The sequence below is a fragment of the Rhinopithecus roxellana genome, chromosome 19 (genome assembly GCF_007565055.1).
Source record: "Rhinopithecus roxellana isolate Shanxi Qingling chromosome 19, ASM756505v1, whole genome shotgun sequence".
NCBI classification, from domain to species: domain Eukaryota; kingdom Metazoa; phylum Chordata; class Mammalia; order Primates; family Cercopithecidae; genus Rhinopithecus; species Rhinopithecus roxellana.
Window position 1 is genome coordinate 18,759,401 of NC_044567.1, and position 18,175 is coordinate 18,777,575.

General features: G+C 54.3%; 2 protein-coding genes across 11 annotated transcripts in view; one reads left to right on the forward strand and one right to left on the reverse strand.

The window, feature by feature from the left end:
* Positions 1-34: 34 nt before the first annotated feature.
* Positions 35-6,108, forward strand: TRAF4 (TNF receptor associated factor 4). The gene is made up of 7 exons (XM_030923425.1): positions 35-300; positions 3,234-3,285; positions 3,863-3,967; positions 4,039-4,200; positions 4,285-4,446; positions 4,533-4,688; positions 4,972-6,108. The coding sequence occupies exons 1-7, from the start codon at positions 158-160 to the stop codon at positions 5,602-5,604; spliced, it is 1,413 nt and encodes a 470-aa protein (XP_030779285.1). The 5' UTR covers positions 35-157; the 3' UTR covers positions 5,605-6,108.
* A 6,086-nt stretch (positions 6,109-12,194) lies between these two features.
* The window catches only part of FAM222B (family with sequence similarity 222 member B), a 100,217-nt gene continuing 94,236 nt past the window's right edge, over positions 12,195-18,175 (reverse strand). For 6 of the 10 annotated variants that reach the window (XM_010378313.2, XM_010378314.2, XM_030923426.1 and 3 more), the window contains one exon: positions 12,195-16,085. In XM_010378313.2, coding sequence (XP_010376615.1) covers positions 14,479-16,085 — 1,607 coding nt within the window. In that variant the 3' untranslated portion in view covers positions 12,195-14,478. The remainder of the gene's footprint in view (positions 16,086-18,175) is intronic. The other 4 variants (XM_010378316.2, XM_010378317.2, XM_030923429.1 and 1 more) reach the window with 1 other exon arrangement.

Sequence of the window (18,175 nt, forward strand, 5' to 3'; positions counted from 1 at the left end):
CCCGCCCCCTCTTCCGGCGGGCGAGTTTCACAGCCGAGCCCCGCCGGCGACCGCCAGTCGGCGCCGCCCGGAGCCGGGAGCGCGGCTCCAGCGAGGCGCGGGCTGTGGGGCCGCCGCGTGTCTGGCCCCGCTCGCCCGTGCCGGCCGCTCGCCCGCCATGCCTGGTTTCGACTACAAGTTCCTGGAGAAGCCCAAGCGACGGCTGCTGTGCCCACTGTGCGGGAAGCCCATGCGCGAGCCTGTGCAGGTTTCCACCTGCGGCCACCGTTTCTGCGACACCTGCCTGCAGGAGTTCCTCAGGTGCGGGCCGGGGAGCAGGGGCCAGCGGGGGCGGGGCGGGGGGCGCCGCCTGGGGAGGGGCTCGGGCCCGGGGCACGCTGGGCCTTTGTCTGCGCTGCGACCCTGTGACCTCAGGGGCGCCCCGTGACGTCACGGGGAGGGGTGACGTCACGCCCCGAGGGAGGCTCCCCGCAGGAATCCGAGGGGTCCGGGTGGGTCCCACCTGCCCGGCCTGGGGCGGAAGACCTCGGCGCCTTCCCGCGGGGTGGGGAGGGGAAGAGGCCCTTCCCCCTCACCTGAGATCCGGCGCGGCCTCAGCCTTGAACTTTGTATCCTGGGGAAAGAGGACAAAACCCGCTCCCGCGCAGCACTTTTTGAGTCTCCGGAGATTTCACCCATCTAACCTCTTGTGATTCTTCGAACGTTTAGAGAACGGTAGCTATTGTTCTCCCATTTCACAGATGATGAGACGAGATTAAAAGAAAGACTGCGACTTGCCCAGGGTCACACAGTTACTTAAAGGCTTAACTAGGATTTAACCCTGGGCTGCTTATGATCACACAATGGAGGAAGGACTGAATCTTCCCCCGAAGAAGGACTCTCTAGGCAGCTCCCCTCTCTCCCGGGGGCTGGAGTAAGGCGGGTGGTCCATAACTCGTGAAGAAGGGGGACGCACTCGTATCGTTACTGCACTCCCGCTGCCCCCTCAGGACACAGGTCAGCCCTTGGCTCTTGGGAATCCATCAAGTTTCTGGGCGCCCTGTGGTGTCTTGAATCTCTCCTGCCCACGCAGGGGACCACTCAGGCCTGGGTGTGGGAGGCAGGGTGAAGGAGCCCCGACTCTTCGGAGGTCATGGCCCCAGAGCGCAGGGGAAGGCCGGGTCAGCCACACTGCCTGGCTGTTTGCTGGGCCGAGGGGATCAAGGGCCTGGCAGGGAGAGTACCTCTGGGGCGCGCGCCCCTAGTGCTCCCTCTTTCCGTGCCTCCCTTCCTCGCTCTGTCCTCCGTAGCTCCTACTGGCGGAAGTCTGAGCAGGCCCTTTGTCTTCTGTTCCTCACAGCCTGGGCCGGCTCCTGCCCTCACATATGCTCCCGCACAGGCTGCAGGACTACCCCCTCCCCCCCGGCAGTGTACACATTTACTCTCCTACAGACACAGCCCCATTGTCTCCGCCACTGCTCTTCCCCGGCCCTCTGGGTTCCAGATGAGGCCAGCTGATCCCTCCCACCCCTCCACAGCAGACCCACCCTGACTGCCGCGGGGAAGGAGCGGGGGAGGGGGCTGTCAGGCCCGATTCCTTCCACCACTTTCTTGGCCCCCCTCTGCCCCTCCCCCTCACGGAAATCCCCTCTTCCTCTCCCTCTCCCACACCCCCTCCCCCCATCCTGTCTTCTTCCCTGGGCCTGGGCCTCCACTGCACAGCCTGGAGCAGCCTCTGCCCTGCTTCTCTCCCATCCCCCAGCGCCTGAGCTGTGCTACTGAGGCTTCTGAAGAGGAGAGAGGTGCTCCTCATCCGCCACGGTACAAGCACAAGCGAGGGTGTCCACAGCCCTGACTGGGCCCCAAGCTGCAGGCTAAGCTGTCTGAAGCCTAGGGACTTGCCTCCATTCCCTCCCTTTCTCCAAAACCACTAAGTCAGCACATTCCTGAAGCAGCCAAGTGGACCCCCTCCCCCTGGACCCACACCTCTTTCCCCACTCCTGCCTGAGCTGTTAGGTTGGCCCAGGAAGGCTGGTTGCCCTGTGGGCAGACACACCCCTTCAGTGCCTGCTCTTGTATTGTCCTTGGCGTTGAAGTATGGCCATTGGTAGTGGGGTCAAGGGGAGGAGGTGGGTGCTAGAAATTCTTGGGGCAGTTGGGGCATGGACTGCCCAGGTCCTGGAGAGTGCCTCTAGAACTGGGCTCCCATGTGGGCTGTGGTTCCGCCTTGCTGCCTGCCTGCCTTCCACCTACCTGACTCAGACCTGCCAGGAATGCCCTGCCCCAGGGCCCTGAGTCCTGCTGGGTGAGCCCCTGCTCTCCCTGAGCCATGCCAGGCATGTGTGACTGGCCCTGGCTGGGGTCAGCAAGGGCATGTTGACAGAAGCATGCCAACAGGCTCCTTGGGTGCTGACAGCCGGGTGGGGTTTGGTGCAGGAGAAGGCGGGCAGCTAGCAGGAGGGGACGGTCACCAGGCTTCAGAAGCCCCTGAGCAGTGCCCAGAGTCATAGCTATGCTTGCTGGACATTTTCCCTTGCCCCAGCTTCTCTTCCTCGTGTGTGTGGTATAGTAGAGCCTGTCTGAGCTGTGGAGTCAGACACACATAGCCAGGTACTGCTTCACCTGTAAGTCTCTTTGTTTCATCTGTAAAATGGGGGCATTCCACCCCTTCTCAGAGGCAGGTGGCAAGGGCCAGGTGGAAGTGTAAACAGGTGCCAGGGAGCATGCCTTTCCTCCCCTTTTCTGTGGGAGACACACCCTCAAAGGAGCAGGGCAGGGTAAGGTGGCCGCAAGCTGATCTTTGCCCTGGTTCTTGGCAGAGGACCTTCCTGGGGACTGGGCAGCCCTGGCACTTAATCTCAGCCCATCCCTGTTCCTCCCCTCCCCCATTAGCTTTCAACCCAGCCAGTGAAAACTAACCTAGGGGGAGGGGGTGACTGTGCAGCGTGTTCCTTCCCCAGTCCAGCTGCCATCCTGGGGGAGGGGGTGCCAGCTGCCACCTGTTGGCCAAGTCCTGACTGAGGCAGCTGTCTGTGCCTCCTCTAGGCCAAGATTCCCCTTCCCAGGACAGGGGCTAGGGTCTTCTGGGATCCTGGGGAAGTAGACCCCTCAGGCCTCTGCTTGCCCTTTTGTCTCACCTGGGCTGGTTGGGAACCGGTCTGGTGAGGAAGGGAGGCTGCCTTGGTGGAGGGGGTGGGGCCAGGCCTCCCTTGCCTCTAATGAGAAGCCTTGACCCTGCCCCTCCCCCATTTCAGTGAAGGCGTCTTCAAGTGCCCTGAGGACCAGCTTCCTCTGGACTATGCCAAGGTGAGTCCACACTGCCAGGAAGAAGTCCAAGCACAGTCTGTTGCCCTTGGAGGCCAGAGCTGCTGGCAGCCACTGGGCTCAGGGCCAGTGTCAACCAAAAGCCTTGGGATGGTGCGCCCCCACAAAGGTAGCCTGTTCCCTCCCACCAGGCCAGTTTGCAAATGAGGCCCGTGTTTGCCCTGCAGGGCAGGCACAATGCCCAGCCTGTAGGGGTGCACAGAGCTGCTCTGTGCCCGCAAGAAGTGCTCCCTCCCCTTCCGGTGGCGAGCCAGACCTGTGGCTGAGGGCCAGTATCCCTCCACCAGGGGGAAGGAAGCAGAGCCCCAGGGACAGCCTGGGATTGAGCAGGCTGCTTGCCTGCCCCTTCAAAGACAGCGTCCTGTGCAGGCATGTGAGGACCCAGCATCGGAGCAGACGCTGCCTGCTATACCCTTTATTCCTGGACTCCAAGGGGCAAAGAGCCCGAAAGAGGCTATTAGAGGCTCCAAGGTAGAGCCAGCCCAGTTGGGGCTGGAGGTGGGACCTGGGCACTGCAGTCAGCTCTGATCCCGGCCGGTTCCCCTATCCTCACCCCCAGATCTACCCAGACCCGGAGCTGGAAGTACAAGTATTGGGCCTGCCTATCCGCTGCATCCACAGTGAGGAGGGCTGCCGCTGGAGTGGGCCACTACGCCATCTACAGGTGAGGCTCTGATGTGAGGGGCTGACACCACCTCGCCCTTGGCAGGCACTCATTGCAGCCCTTCCCACCAGGGCCACCTGAATACCTGCAGCTTCAACGTCGTTCCCTGCCCTAATCGCTGCCCCATGAAACTGAGCCGCCGTGATCTACCTGCGCACTTGCAGCACGACTGCCCCAAGCGGCGCCTCAAGTGCGAGTTTTGTGGCTGTGACTTCAGTGGGGAGGCCTATGAGGTGGGTGGGGTCTGGCTGAATGTGGAGGAGGGGTACCTGATGGCCTAGGCCTCTCTTAACTCAGCACCTCTGACATTTCCACAGAGCCATGAGGGTATGTGCCCCCAGGAGAGTGTCTACTGTGAGAATAAATGTGGTGCCCGCATGATGCGGCGGCTGCTGGCCCAGCATGCCACCTCTGAGTGCCCCAAGCGCACTCAGCCCTGCACCTACTGCACCAAGGAGTTCGTCTTTGACACCATCCAGGTGAGGCCCTTCCTGAGCTGTGGGCTGCAGGGCAGATGACAGGAAGTCAGATATTGACTCCTGCCTCTCTGCCTCTGTGGCCCCAGAGCCACCAGTACCAGTGCCCAAGGCTGCCTGTTCCCTGCCCCAACCAGTGTGGTGTGGGCACTGTGGCCCGGGAGGACCTGCCAGGCCATCTGAAGGACAGCTGTAGCACTGCCCTGGTGCTCTGCCCATTCAAAGACTCCGGCTGCAAGCACAGGGTGAGATGCCCCTTCTCCTGTCAGCCCCCTTTTACTCTTGAAGCCCTAGACAGAGGCTCAGCTTCCTGATGCCATTTAGGCCTTGGTGGTCCCTGCTGTGCTGCTGTGAAACCCTCAGTCCTTCCCTCTGCTGGCCAGCTCCAGCCTCTTCCTAACACCCTCTGTCTTCCTCACATAGAGCTGGGTGCCTGCTACCCTGTACCCACTCTCTTCTCTCTTTTCTGGACCTTCCCCTACTGATAACTCTTCTTCCTTCCCCCATGGCCTGGGGCTTTGTCAACAGTGCCCTAAGCTGGCAATGGCACGGCATGTGGAGGAGAGTGTGAAGCCACATCTGGCCATGATGTGTGCCCTGGTAAGCCGGCAACGGCAGGAGCTGCAGGAGCTTCGGCGAGAGCTGGAGGAGCTATCAGTGGGCAGTGATGGTGTGCTCATCTGGAAGATTGGCAGCTATGGACGGCGGCTACAGGAGGCCAAGGCCAAGCCCAACTTTGAGTGCTTCAGCCCTGCCTTCTACACACATAAGTATGGTTACAAGCTACAGGTGTCTGCATTCCTCAATGGCAATGGCAGTGGCGAGGGCACACACCTCTCACTGTACATTCGTGTGCTGCCTGGTGCCTTTGACAATCTCCTTGAGTGGCCCTTTGCCCGCCGTGTCACCTTCTCCCTGCTGGATCAGAGCGACCCTGGGCTGGCTAAACCACAGCACGTCACTGAGACCTTCCACCCTGACCCAAACTGGAAGAATTTCCAGAAGCCGGGCACATGGCGGGGCTCCCTGGATGAGAGTTCTCTGGGCTTTGGTTATCCCAAGTTCATCTCTCACCAGGACATTCGAAAGCGAAACTATGTGCGGGATGATGCAGTCTTCATCCGTGCTGCTGTTGAACTGCCCCGGAAGATCCTTAGCTGAGTGCAGGCAGGGTTTGAGGGGAAAGGACCATGGGGCATGACCTCAGTCGGGCACTGGCTGAACTTGGAGAGGGGCCGGACCCCTGTCAGCTGCTTCTGCTGCCTAGGTTCTGCTACCCCATTCTCCCTCCCCCAACCACCACCCTCAGGTGCCTCCAATTGGTGCTTCAGCCCTGGCCCCTGGGGGGAACAGGTCTTGGGGTCATCAAGGGCTGGAAACAAGTGACCCTAGGGCCTGTCTCCCTTCTTGGGTAGGGCAGACTTGCCTTGGTGCCGGTAACACAATACCCGGACTGAGGTGCCTGCTCAGGTGCTATGTCCCAAGAGCCATAGGGGGGTGGGAGTTGGGGATGGAGAAGGGGTAGTACAAAGAGTCTGTCTTGAGATCTGATTTTTTTCCCCCTTTCCCTAGCTGTGCCCCCCTCTGGTTATTTATTTCCTTAGTGCTAGGAGGGCACAGCGGGGGAGCCCTGCTTTTTAATAAACCTGGAATTGTATTTATTAATTTGCTTCCAGCCTGACTTACCTGGGTTGGTTAGGGCCCTGGGAGGCTCAACCAAACTGAAGGCAAAGAAAGGACCAGTCAGAGAAGGGCCGCTGCCTGGGTCTGGCCCCGGCCCCAAGATCCAGCTGCCCTACTGGCTCGCCCTCTGATGGACGCCAGGGAAACTGCATCGGGCTTTGTGTGGAAGACAGTCCCTGCCGCTGCCCTCTGGCGATGAAATGGGGGAGGTGTATGGCCTGTATGTTTCGTAAGGCTGGAGTCCCTGGTCAGCCATACCAGACCTAGGCAGGTCTTTCTTGGTCTAATGATAATAGGTACTGACAGTGCTAAGCACTTTACGTGCATTATTATTTCACTGAAAAGAACTGTCAAGTGAAATACTTTTTTTCACAATAACTGGCTTTGTGGGCTCTAGAGAAGAGTTAATGAAGCAATGCATGTTCTTGTCCCAGAGTAAGTGCTTAGTGAATGCTTTCTAACTCCGAACCCCAGCCGCATCCAGGGGACTGGATGTTGAGCGCAAGGGGCCTTCAAGATGTTTAAGGCACTTGGATTTTCTCCTGTCTCTCATCGACTTTTCTTAACGGGCCTCAGTGGGTGCGTGTGATTATCTACATTTCACCGATGAAAAAGGAGTGACTGACTTAATGATTCTTCCGTGGGTTCGGGCAGGGCCTGTATTCTGTTTTAAACTCCAGTAGTCCCTAGAAGTCGTAGCTTCCTCTAATTTTGGCAATAGGTGTGGGTCCTTGTGCTTGCTTTTGGCAAGTTTCTGAGCTGCATAGGTCCTCCATTACCCTCACTGGTGAAAGCCGGCTCACCTCCCAGATTTGTTGTAAAGATTAAATGAACTGGTCAGTACACAGTGCTTTACTGTCTTGCCTATCCCTGAGAAGAGGCTGTTATGTACAAGAATCATTAGTAAGGGAAGATTCAAGGGCTGTAGTTCTTTCTCTTCCCACGCAGAGACCGAGGGGATTTTTTTGAAAAAAAAAAAAAACCTCAGTCTCTGCTGCATATGAGTAGCTACTCGGGAGGCTGAGGTGAGAGGATGGCTTGAGCCCAGGAGGCAGAGGTTAAAGTGAGCTGAGATTGCGCTACTGCACTCCAGCCTGTGTGGCAGAGCCAGACCCTGTCTCAAAAAAAAAAAAAGGCCTTGGGCGGGGCATAGTGGCTCACTCACACCTGTAATCCCAGCATTTTGGGAGGCCGAGGTGGGCGGATCATGAGGTCAGGAGATTGAGACCATCCTGGCTAACATGGTAAAACCTCATCTCTACTACAAATACAAAAAAAAATTAGCTGGGTGTGGTGGCATGCACCTGTAATCCCAGCTACTCGGGAGGCTGAGGCCGGAGAATCGATTGAACCCGGGAGGGGGAGGTTGCAGTGAGCGGAGATGGCTCCATTGCACTCCAGCCTGGCAACAGAGGGAGACTCCGTCTCAAAAAAAAATAAATAAAAAGCCTTTATTGGGTGACAGGATAAAGCCTCAGTGAGCCAGGCTGGGGAGCTCATCATCTAGCCCAGTCTTCAAAAACGTCAAATTGACTTATGTAGGGAGAAGTGGGGCCCTGGCTGAGAAACTAGAGCTGGGCCTCTTCACCAGATAAACCTCTTGGTATGGTGATGGCCTGGAGACTGGTAGAGGCAACCACGGGCTCCAGCAGCATAAATGCTTTCAGGCAACAGGCTGAAACACCCTTCCAGAATCCCAGCTACACACCTGACCGGGCACAGTGGCTGACGCCTATAATCCCAGCACTTTGGGAGACAGAGTTGGAGATCAGCCTGGGCAGCAAAGGGGAGACGCCCCATATCTACAAAAAAATAAAAGGGGCCGGGCGCGGTGGCTCAAGCCTGTAATCCCAGCACTTTGGGAGGCCGAGACGGGCGGATCACGAGGTCAGGAGATCGAGACCATCCTGGCTAACATGGTGAAACCCCGTCTCTACTAAAAATACAAAAAACTAGCCAGGCGACCTGGCGGGCGCCTGTAGTCCCAGCTACTCGGGAGGCTGAGGCAGGAGAATGGCGTGAACCCGGGAGGCGGAGCTTGCAGTGAGCTGAGATCCGGCCACTGCACTCCAGCCTGGGCGACAGAGCGAGACTCCGTCTCAAAAAAAAAAATAAATAAAAAATAAAAGGACCCGGGCACGGTGGCTCATGCCTGTAATCCCAACACTTTGGGAGGCTGAGGCGAGCGGATCACCTGAGGTCAGGAGTTTGACACCAGCCTGGCCAATGTGGTGAAACAGTCTCCACTAAAAATGCAGAAAACTTAGCTGGGCTTGGTGGCGGGTGCCTGTAATCACACCTATTTGGGAGGGTGAGATTGGAGAATCGCTTGAACCTGGGAGGTGGAAGTTGCAGTGAGCTGAGATCGCGCCACCGCACTCCAGCCTGGGCAACAAAGCGAAACTCCATCTCAAAAAAAAAAAAAAATTAGCTAGGCGTGGAGGTGCACACTTGTAGTCCCAGCTACTTGGGAGGCCGAGGCAGAAGAATCACTTGAACCTGGGAAGTGGAGGTTGCAGTGAGCTGAGACTGCGCCACTAAACTCCAGCCTGGGCAACATGGTGAGACTCCGTCTCTAAATAAATAAATAAGCTGGGCACTTGTCTCAAACTTGGGCTCCTCTGCTGCCCAGAACACTGCCACTGCATGATTCCGGGGGTAACATTCACATAGTCTAGATGGTGCCTCCTAGAGTTGTGTGCAAACAATGGGAACTGTTAACCCCATACTCTGCAAGCCTCACACACGTGGCCCTCATTCAGTGCTAGTCATAACTTGCAGAGTTCAGGCCATGTTCTGCAATGAAAGTGTGAGCTGGCCGGGCGCGGTGGCTCAAGCCTGTAATCCCAGCACTTTGGGAGGCCGAGACGGGTGGATCACAAGGTCAGGAGATCGAGACCATCCTGGCTAACACGGTGAAACCCCGTCTCTACTAAAAAAATACAAAAAACTAGCCGGGCGCGGTGGCGGGCGCCTGTAGTCCCAGCTACTCGGGAGGCTGAGGCAGGAGAATGGCGTAAACCTGGGAGGCGGAGTTTGCAGTGAGCTGAGATCCGGCCACTGCACTCCAGCCTGGGTGACAGAGCGAGACTCCTTCTCAAAAAAAAAAAAAAAAAGAAAGTGTGAGCTGCACTCCCCAAGGATCTACCTCATCCCAGGAATCATTCACTCTGGAGGAAGCGCTGTAGTTTACTGTCTAGCTCTATGCTTTTAGGCCGACTGCAGATCTTATCTGACACAGGCAGAAGACAGCTTTCTTTCACAGAGGTGGCATGAGGCATAAAGGAGTCAAAACACTTTCACAAAAGAGCACCCTGGGCCGGGAACAGTGGCTCACGCCTGTAACCCCAGCACTTTGGGAGGCTGAGGTGGGTGAATCACAAGGTCAGGAGTTTGAGACCAGCCTGACCAACATGGCAAAACCCCATCTCTACTAAAAATACAAAAATTACTGCCTGGTCGCGGTGGCTCACGCCTGTAATCCCAGCACTTTGGGAGGCCGAGACAGGTGGATCACGAGGTCAGGAGATCAAGACCATCCTGGCTAACATGGTGAAATCCCGTCTCTACTAAAAATACAAAAAAAACAAAAAGGCTGGGCGCGGTGGCTCACGCCTGTAATCCCAGCACTTTGGGAGGCTGAGGCAGGCAGATTACGAGGTCAGGAGATCGAGACCATCCTGGTTAACATAGTGAAATCCGTGTCTACTAAAAAATACAAAAAATTAGCCGGGCGTAGTGGTGAGCGCCTGTAGTCCCAGGAGGCGGAGGTTGCAGTGAGCCAAGATTGTGCCACTGCACTCCACCCTGGGCGACAGAGCGAGACTCCATCTCAAAAAAAAAAAAAAAAAAACTAGCTGGGCGTGGTGGCGGGTGCCTGTAGTCCCACCTATTCAGGAGGCTGAGGAGAATGGCGTGAACCTGGGAGGCGGAGCTTGCAGTGAGCTGAGACTGTGCCACTGCACTCCAGCCTGGGCAACAGAGCGAGACTCTGTCTCCAAAAAAAAAAAAAAAAAAAAAATGACCTGGGCGTAGTGGCACACACCTGTAGTCCCAGCTTCTCAGGGGGCTGAGGCAGGAGAATCACTTGAACTCAGGAGGTGGAGGTTACAGTGAGCCAAGATCGTGCCACTGCCAGCCTGAGCGACAGAGCGAGAGACTGTCTCAAGAAATAAAAAAGCACCCCCATCCTGGCTAACACGGTGAAACCCCATCTCTACTAAAAAAAAAAAAAAATAGCCGGGCATGGTGGTTGGCGCCTGTAGTCCCAGCTACCTGGGAGGCTGAGGCAGAATGGCGTGAACCCGGGAGGCAGAGCCTGCAGTGAGCCGAGATCACATCACTGCACTCCAGCCTGGGCCACCGAGCAAGACTCTATCTCAAAACAAACAAACAAACACAAAACTACCGTGCAGAAAAGGGTGTGCGCAAGAAGGCTGGGTGCTCTAGCTCTGTAAGCATTCAGGAAGCCACCTGTGGACTCTAGCCACCAACGGTCAGATTCTAGCCTCCCTGAATCCCGCATCTTGTGCAATAAATTTATTTTAATTATTATTTTTTTTTGAGACAGAGTCTCACCCTTTTTGCCCAGACTGGAGTGCAGTGGCACGATCTCAGCTCACTGTAACCTCTGCCTCCCGGGTTCACAAGCGATTCTCCTGCCTCAGCCTCCCGAGTAGCTGGGATTAGCCCCTGCCACCACACCTGGCTAATTTCTGTATTTTTAGTAGACACAGGTTTTACCATGTTGGCCAGGCTGGTCTTGAACTCCTGACCTAAGGTGATCTGGCTGGCCTCGGCCTCCCAAAGTGCTGTGATTACAGAGGTGAGCCACCGCGCCAAGCCTCAATTTTCTTTTTCTTTTTTTTTTTGATGGAGTTTTTGCTCTTGTCATCCAGGCTGGAATGCAGTGGCGCGATCTCGGCTCACTGCAACCTCTGCCTCCCAGGTTCAAGTGATTCTCCTGCCTCAGCCTCCTGAGTAGCTGGGACTAGAGGCACCCGCTGCCACACCTGGCTTATTTTTGTATTTTTAGTAGAGACAGGGTTTCACCATGTTGGCCAGGCTGGTCTTGAACTCCTGACCTCAGATGATCCACCTGCTTTGGCCTCCCAAAGTGCTGGGATTACAGGCGTGAGCCACTGCTCCCGGCCACAATCACTGAGTTTTTGTTGTTGTTGTTGTTGTTTTTCCCCTCTGCAGACAAAAAAAAAAAAAAAAAGTTATCCAAAATTCAACATAAGAAAACTGGAATCACCAAGAGGGGCCAGTTGTGTTGCAGATAACAGTGCCTATCACCTTCACCTCTGTCAGAGGCCCTCAGAATTTTCAGTGTTGGAAATGGGAGAAGGCAGGTTTGAAGTTTTAGGTTGGGTTATTAACAGATCAGATCCCCATTTCTTGGCCAGGCACGGTGGCCCACGCCTGTAATCCCAGCACTTTGGGAGGCCGAGGCAGGTGAATCACTTGAGGTCAGGAGTTTGAGATCAGCCTGGCCAACATGGCGAAACCCCATCTCTACTAAAAATACAAAAAATTAGCCGGGCGCCTATAATCCCAGCTACTCAGGAGGCTAAGACAGAAGAATCACTTGAACCTGGGAAGCGGAGGTTGCAGCAAGCCAGAATCGTGCCATTGGACTCCAGCCTGGGCGACAGAGTGAGACTTTGCCTCAAACAAAACAAAACCACCAGATCCCCATTTCTCAATGACTTACGGCCCTTGGAGTGCAAATGGCAGGACCTTTTGGGCCTCCAGTGAGAGATAGCAAACCACACTTATCCATCAAACTTCACAGTAAGCCCATAGCATTCCTGCTCGGGGAGAGGGCCTGTCAGCTGGGTACCCTGTGTCCAAGGTTTCATTGAAGAACTGTCTACAATCACCACAGCACCTAGCCTGAAAAAATGGATTTGGAGATGGCTTCTGGGTGGGATGCATATTACAGGGGTCCCCCTTTTAAAAATAAGGAATCATTCCTAGCAAGCGAGGTATGTTAGAAACTGTTAGAAGAAAAAGTTACCTCTAACGTTCACAGCAGTAAATGAATAGAACAAGGTCAGAAAACAAGGTTTTTTTCCTTTTACTGGTTTATAATCATCTTAAAAACCCCATCACACCCATAAACCACCACAGGTGAGGTGAGAGATGGAGAATGAATGCTACAGTATGTGGATAGAGTGGGGAATCCAGGTATTCCCTAGGGTAGTGTGGGATGGAGACAGGGAGTGTGGAGAGGAGGCCCTGGCTTGGACCCTTATTGCTGGCTGGGGGTTGGCTGGCAGAGGGGAGAGGGACTCAGGCTGAACTCCGATAGAGGGAATATCTCACACCAAAGGCGAGGGCAGTAGGGGGCAAGGGGATCACAGTACATTTTCCATGCAGACTAGGGGTGGGAGTGAGAGTTTCAAAGACTTGCACCCCTACACAGGAAGAGATGGGTTTGAGGTTGACTTAAAGCCCCCAAGTTGGTGTCTGGTCCAATTTCCTAAAATGGCAGCTCACCTTTCAGGGAGAAGTACTGGGGAGGAAAAAAAAAATACAACCAAGAGTATCTGTTTTGGAGATCAAGCAAGGGATAGGGGGAAGACAGTGGTGCTCTTTAAATCTGACTCAGAAAAGCAGGAACTGGAAGAGGGCCCTGGGTGAGGTGGTGGCCAACACCTTGGGAGAAGGCATTGAGCCAGAAGCTGCAGGTGCTCCTGAGGGCTCAGGACAGGGAGGTACCAGTGTTCACAGACAGCAGAAAAACAATCGGGAACAATAAATTAGGATTTCATGTTGCTATCATTTGGCATAACACAATCAGGTTTTTTTTTTTTTTTTTTTCCTTTTTCCTTTTAAATATAAGGCAACTTGCCAACACATAACTTAAAAACTGGTCTTCAGTCACATTGCTCCAGATCACTAGAGAATTTCTGGCTAACGAACAGTAGTGGATTGTGAACAAAATGCAAAACCTTAAATAAGAACCATCAGCTGACATTTGCCAGAGACAAGAGGAAAGGTGAGGGCTTATTTCATCTGTGAAAAATAAAAAAGCCCATTCTGATCTTTAACAGAAGGGTGCAAAAATTTATAACAAAACAATCTAAGCTTAAAATCACAGAAAAGTGTTTCTAGCCAACTGTCACTTGGGATGAGACGTGCTGAGCATGGACTGGATGAAGGGATGCTCTAAGAATGGACAGAGGGCAGGAGGGGCTGTTCCCAATGTAGGCCCATCTCCAGGTGTTAGAACCATGCTCATTTGGTAAAGGAAGTATTCAAAGAGCTTAAGGCTTTGTGTTGTTTTTTTTTCTTCATTAAACTGAGGGGCTGCACTAGAGGGTGAATGTACCTGTGGGGCCACTCACACACAATGCTACTCAAACCCACACTACATTCATACAGAAACGTAACATTTAAAACTTACAGTGTAGAGCAATATTCTTAGCCAGTGTAGAGAGAACCAAATTTTTTTTTTTTTTTTTTTTTTGGTGTTTTTAATCCCAAACTCCAATGTGATCATTCCTTACTTACCTAATTCCTCAAGGTAGGTTTTGTTTTTGTTGAAGGGGAAAGGATAGGGGCTGTGGGCAGGTGAGTTACAGGACAGGCAACAGTAAGAAAGGGATCTTGGGTATACTTGGGTACGTTGTATTTTTCTAGGTTTGAAAAGGGGAGTCTGGAACCAAGATGCCACTACAAAGGCTTTTTTCCCCCATATCTCACGAAACGGTCAAATACTTCCAAGATGCCCTTGAGATCAAGTGTGGCATGGCCAAGTGCAGTGGCTGTGGGATCAATATAGACACAAAACAAAGCCTTAAGGAATGGAAAGGAACTGGAAGGACCTGAAGACTGGATCAGCTTTGATTTGAGATCTTTGGGTGAATAAGGAATTAGCTTTCAGAGCACTTGGGAAATCTTGCTTCTTAGTCCTGGGGGGAGGGGAAGGGCAGTAGCAACAGGTAGAGGTCTGGCTTAGGGGCCTGAGCACCTCCACTACCTCAACTAGGGCATTCCCTCAGCCCACACCTCAGTCATCCTAAGGGAAACAGGAAGAGGTTCAAGAAAAGATGGCTGGGAGCTGGCTGGAAATGGCCAAGGTGGGGAGAATAGCTGACAGGCAGTCAGTGGAGAGAAAAGCCTGAGCTTGGGGTTAGCTTCTAACATAAAACCAAAAGTTGCTGGAGGGGAGGATGAGAGGACCCCTTCTGTCCCCAGTTAGATCCCACCAAATTCCCTTTCTTAGACATCTAAGAATGATCACACTGGAGCAGTGAAACCTTGAAACTATCCAGTTACTTAAAAGACTAAACCTAGGAGGGTGATGTATGATGTGTTGCACGTGGAGGGCAGCAGGGCTACCTATCTATACCCTGGGTGCTGGATATGAAGACTTCGACTCTCTGTGGGATCGGGGGCTCGGTTGCCAGGGGCTCGGTGGGCCTTGCTTAGCATGGCCAGGCTCTGTTCTCGGAAGCAGGCCTGTTGGAAATCCCCACTTAGGTAATCCACTGTTTGCATCAAGCTGTTCTGGCTTGCCACTGGACCGCCCCCGGTCCCTGCTCGGTAGTGGGCCCCGGGAGCTGCCGCACAGTCGAGGGGTGCACCTGTGGGCTGCCCACCGTGGAACGACATGGCGAGGTCCTGAGACCCCGAGCTGTCGCTATTGGGAGTGGGCAGAATGTTGTTCCACAGGGGTTGGAAGTAGTGACCATTGGGGTAGGCCAATGGGGCTGCCATGCCGTTGACTGGTGGGGATGGGGTCGGCTTTTCCAGGGGTGGCTTCAGATGGAAGGACGGCGCCAGGCAGAGTTCTTGCGGGTAGGCAGGGGCCTTGCCCACAAAGCCAGGCCCTGCCAACTCGCGTCCTGCTGCATGCTTGCCTGTCAGGCCAGGGGCTGGCGTCCCACCAGCCTCGCTGCACATCTGTTGTAGGTGGGCCAGCTGGTGCTGGTTCCAGGTGACTGGCTTGAGGTCGCTAGGGTAGCCAGTGGGGGCGCGAGAGATGCCTGTGGGCAGGTTGACAGGACCTGCAGCAGCCAACGCGGCAGTGGCCGCATGGGTGTGCTCCATGGGATTGACCACACATGAAGGCATTGGTGTGGGGACGCTGTGGGTCGACACCCGGGTGCTTGCATTGATGAGCAGACTGCGACTAATGGGGCTGGGATTGGCGATCTGGCCCTCACACACTGAGGTAGTGCTGATGCCTGCCCTCGTCTGGCAAAACTGGTTGATCTGGTGCACGATGCTACTCAGGTCCGGGGGCTGGCTGTGCTGCAGAGTGGCCGCCATTGAAAGGGGGATAGTTGAGGTAGACACGGTCACATTCGGGGGGGCATCTGAGTCTGGCATCTTCCGGCCTCCATGCAGCAAGGGATTGTGGGGGTGCTGGAGACCCTGGTGAGCCAGGGCCTGAGGGTGGACCAAGCCCTGGGTTTGGGCCATGGGCTGAGGGTGGCCCAGGCCCTGAGGCTGCTGGAGGCTCTGAGGGTGGGACAGTGCCTGGGGTGGCGGGATACCCTGAGGGTGCTGCAGCGTCTGGGGAGGGGCATGGGCCAGGGTCTGTGCATGCTGCAGGGCCTGCTGGCGGGCCAGAGCCTGGGCCTGGGGGTGGGCTAAAGTGCTGGGTGCCACAGTAGCATACGGTGCCACTGGGGGGTTCATGATGGCCTCAGGGAGCAACCGGGCTCGGGTGCCGTCAAAGTCCTTGAGTATGCTTTTGGCTGGCACTTTGACAATGGCAAGCAGGCCTGCCTTGGTGGCAGCCTGTGTCGGGTAGGGGCTGTAGCGCTGGGCTGATGTGTCGAGGCCGTTCACAGTACGACGAACGTGTTTCCGCTGGGGAACCTTCACACTGTTGGGGAAGATTTTTATAGTCAGTGGGTTGTTTGCGACCTTCTTAGCATATGCATCCAATTCGGCTGGGGTAGGATAGTGAGCAGTTCTCATTTTCTGTGTAGTGTCCCCTAGAGAGAGAGAATGGGAAGGAGAGCAAAGAGGGAGAGGGAGCTCATCAGTGCCAAGGCAACCAGCCCTTCTACATTCCCCTTTTGAGGGCCTGGGGTAGGGTGGGGAAGTGACTAGGTTGTCATTGGTAGCCTTCATTCTAAACCCAGCTTCAGTCTTCATATTAACAAGCACTGCTAGTGTGCAGTAAGTGCTTATAGTGGGCCAGGTCTTGTGCGAGGTGACAGGCCATCTCAGTGAATCCTCACTATTGCTCTAGAAGCAGGCACTACCATCATTTCCATTTTATAAATGAGGTAAGTAGAGATCAGAACAGCAAAGCATCTTTCGAAGTCTCGTATCTTGGAGAACCAGAATTTGGTCAATTCTCAGGTAACCCAGAGTTCTCCCCATACATAGAAATGCAGGGTCGCTGGGCACCGTAGCTCACGCTTGTAAATCCCAGCATTTTGGGAGGCCAAGGCGGGTGGATCATCTGAAGTCAGAAGTTCAAGACCAGCCTGGGCAACATGGTGAAACCCCATCTCTACTAAAATACAAAAATTAGCCAGACAGGGTGGCAGGCACCTGTAATCCCAGCTATTTGGGAGGCTGAGGCAGGAGAATTGCTTGCTTGAACCCAGGAGGCGAAGGTTGCAGTGAGCCGACATTGCACCACTGCACTCCAGCCTGGGCAACAGAGCAAGACTCTGTCTCAGAAAAAGAAAAAAAAAAAAAAAAAAGAGAGAGAGAGAGAAATGCAGGGTCTGGAACTCTGCTAGCCCATGTGGCCTGGGGGTAGAAAGCTCTAAGCAAAGCTCCTTGTCAGGGCCGTGGTGGCCCTTCAGTCCAGAGGATACCCAGAGCTATGACTCTTTAGTCTGCAGGGAACAATGAGGCATCAGCTTTCCCTTGCATCTTGGCAGCTGGGGGGCTTTGCCCACTGGGTGGGCACCCTGGAACAGTAGACAGAATGCTTCCTTTCAGGAGCAGAGGAATAAGCTGCCAACATCTTTCCCCTTCCCCACGTCACAAGTTCACTTTTATTTACAGTTCACTCTATGCCTGACTGGGTGAGGATCAAAGGCTTTATTTATTTGCTTGAGAAGGAAGATAATAATGACAGGGCAGCAGGGAGGGAATTGAGAAGAAAGGATTCAGAGCATCTTTCAGTCCTTTCAGTCCTGAGAGCCAAAAATAGTCTGTATTTGGTCCATGTCAGCTGTCACTTTCCAAAAAGAAAGAGGAAAAACCTGCCTTCCTTTGGAGACTGCGGAAATGCCCACTTGGTGTGCCTCATTAATGTTAACAGTCTCTTTGTTCCCATCTCCTGTTGCCTCCCATCAGGGGGCTCAGCGGATGTCCGGCTTCCAGTCAAAAAGGAAAAGGTTCTGAGAACAAGGGCTCTTTAAGGATGCCAAGCTCCTGCAAGGGGGCTCCGCTCCACTCTCTCTGTCTCTGAGGGAGGGTCTCCCCTGAGTATACACAAAAGGTGCCTAATAAATGCTTGCTGAATGAGTGAGTACACAAACTGCCCGAAGCAGAACTGGCTTGGCTAGAAGCCCAGGTTCAGCTAGCTGACTCTCTCTTTACTTCCTCCCCTTGCAAAAGGCAGGAGGATACGCCAACGACTAATCTGACTGAATGCCCAGCTTGTGGCCTCAGGTGGCCTTGGCCCAAAGGAGACCCCATTCAAAGTCATGTCACTGGGCATCACGTAGAACAGAGGTAGGCTAATGAGGGTATGAGAAGGAAAATGGGTACAGCTGCCTTTGGTGATAATGCTGGTTAGCAACAGCTTAGAAACTCCTGCTCTGGAAAGCAGGAAAAGAAAGCTTAAGTCAGGAGGGGCAGAGAGATTTGGGCCCATGCTCACAAGCAGATCTGAGCAAAAAGGGCCAGGCATCCCCAGCCCCCCAAACAGGTCTGTGCTTTCAAATACTGGCAAAAAAAAGTCTGGGATCACTGATTAAGAGAAAGTCCCTAAACTCAAGACACCAGAATTCCAATAGAAGCTGCCTTGGTCAACCACTGTATCTATCTGTCTTATTGGTCAAAATCTCATATGATACTCCTAGCACAGTGCTTTAAACCTAACCCACCTTCATGC

What these genes read in the sequence shown, in the direction of transcription:
- TRAF4 (XM_030923425.1), top strand. Translation starts at nt 158, where the DNA reads ATGCCTGGTTTCGACTACAAGTTCCTGGAGAAGCCCAAGCGACGGCTG. An exon ending in TGCCTGCAGGAGTTCCTCAG is followed by an intron (nt 301 to 3,233) that starts GTGCGGGCCGGG and finishes CCCCCATTTCAG; the next exon opens with TGAAGGCGTCTTCAAGTGCC. An exon ending in TTCCTCTGGACTATGCCAAG is followed by an intron (nt 3,286 to 3,862) that starts GTGAGTCCACAC and finishes CCTCACCCCCAG; the next exon opens with ATCTACCCAGACCCGGAGCT.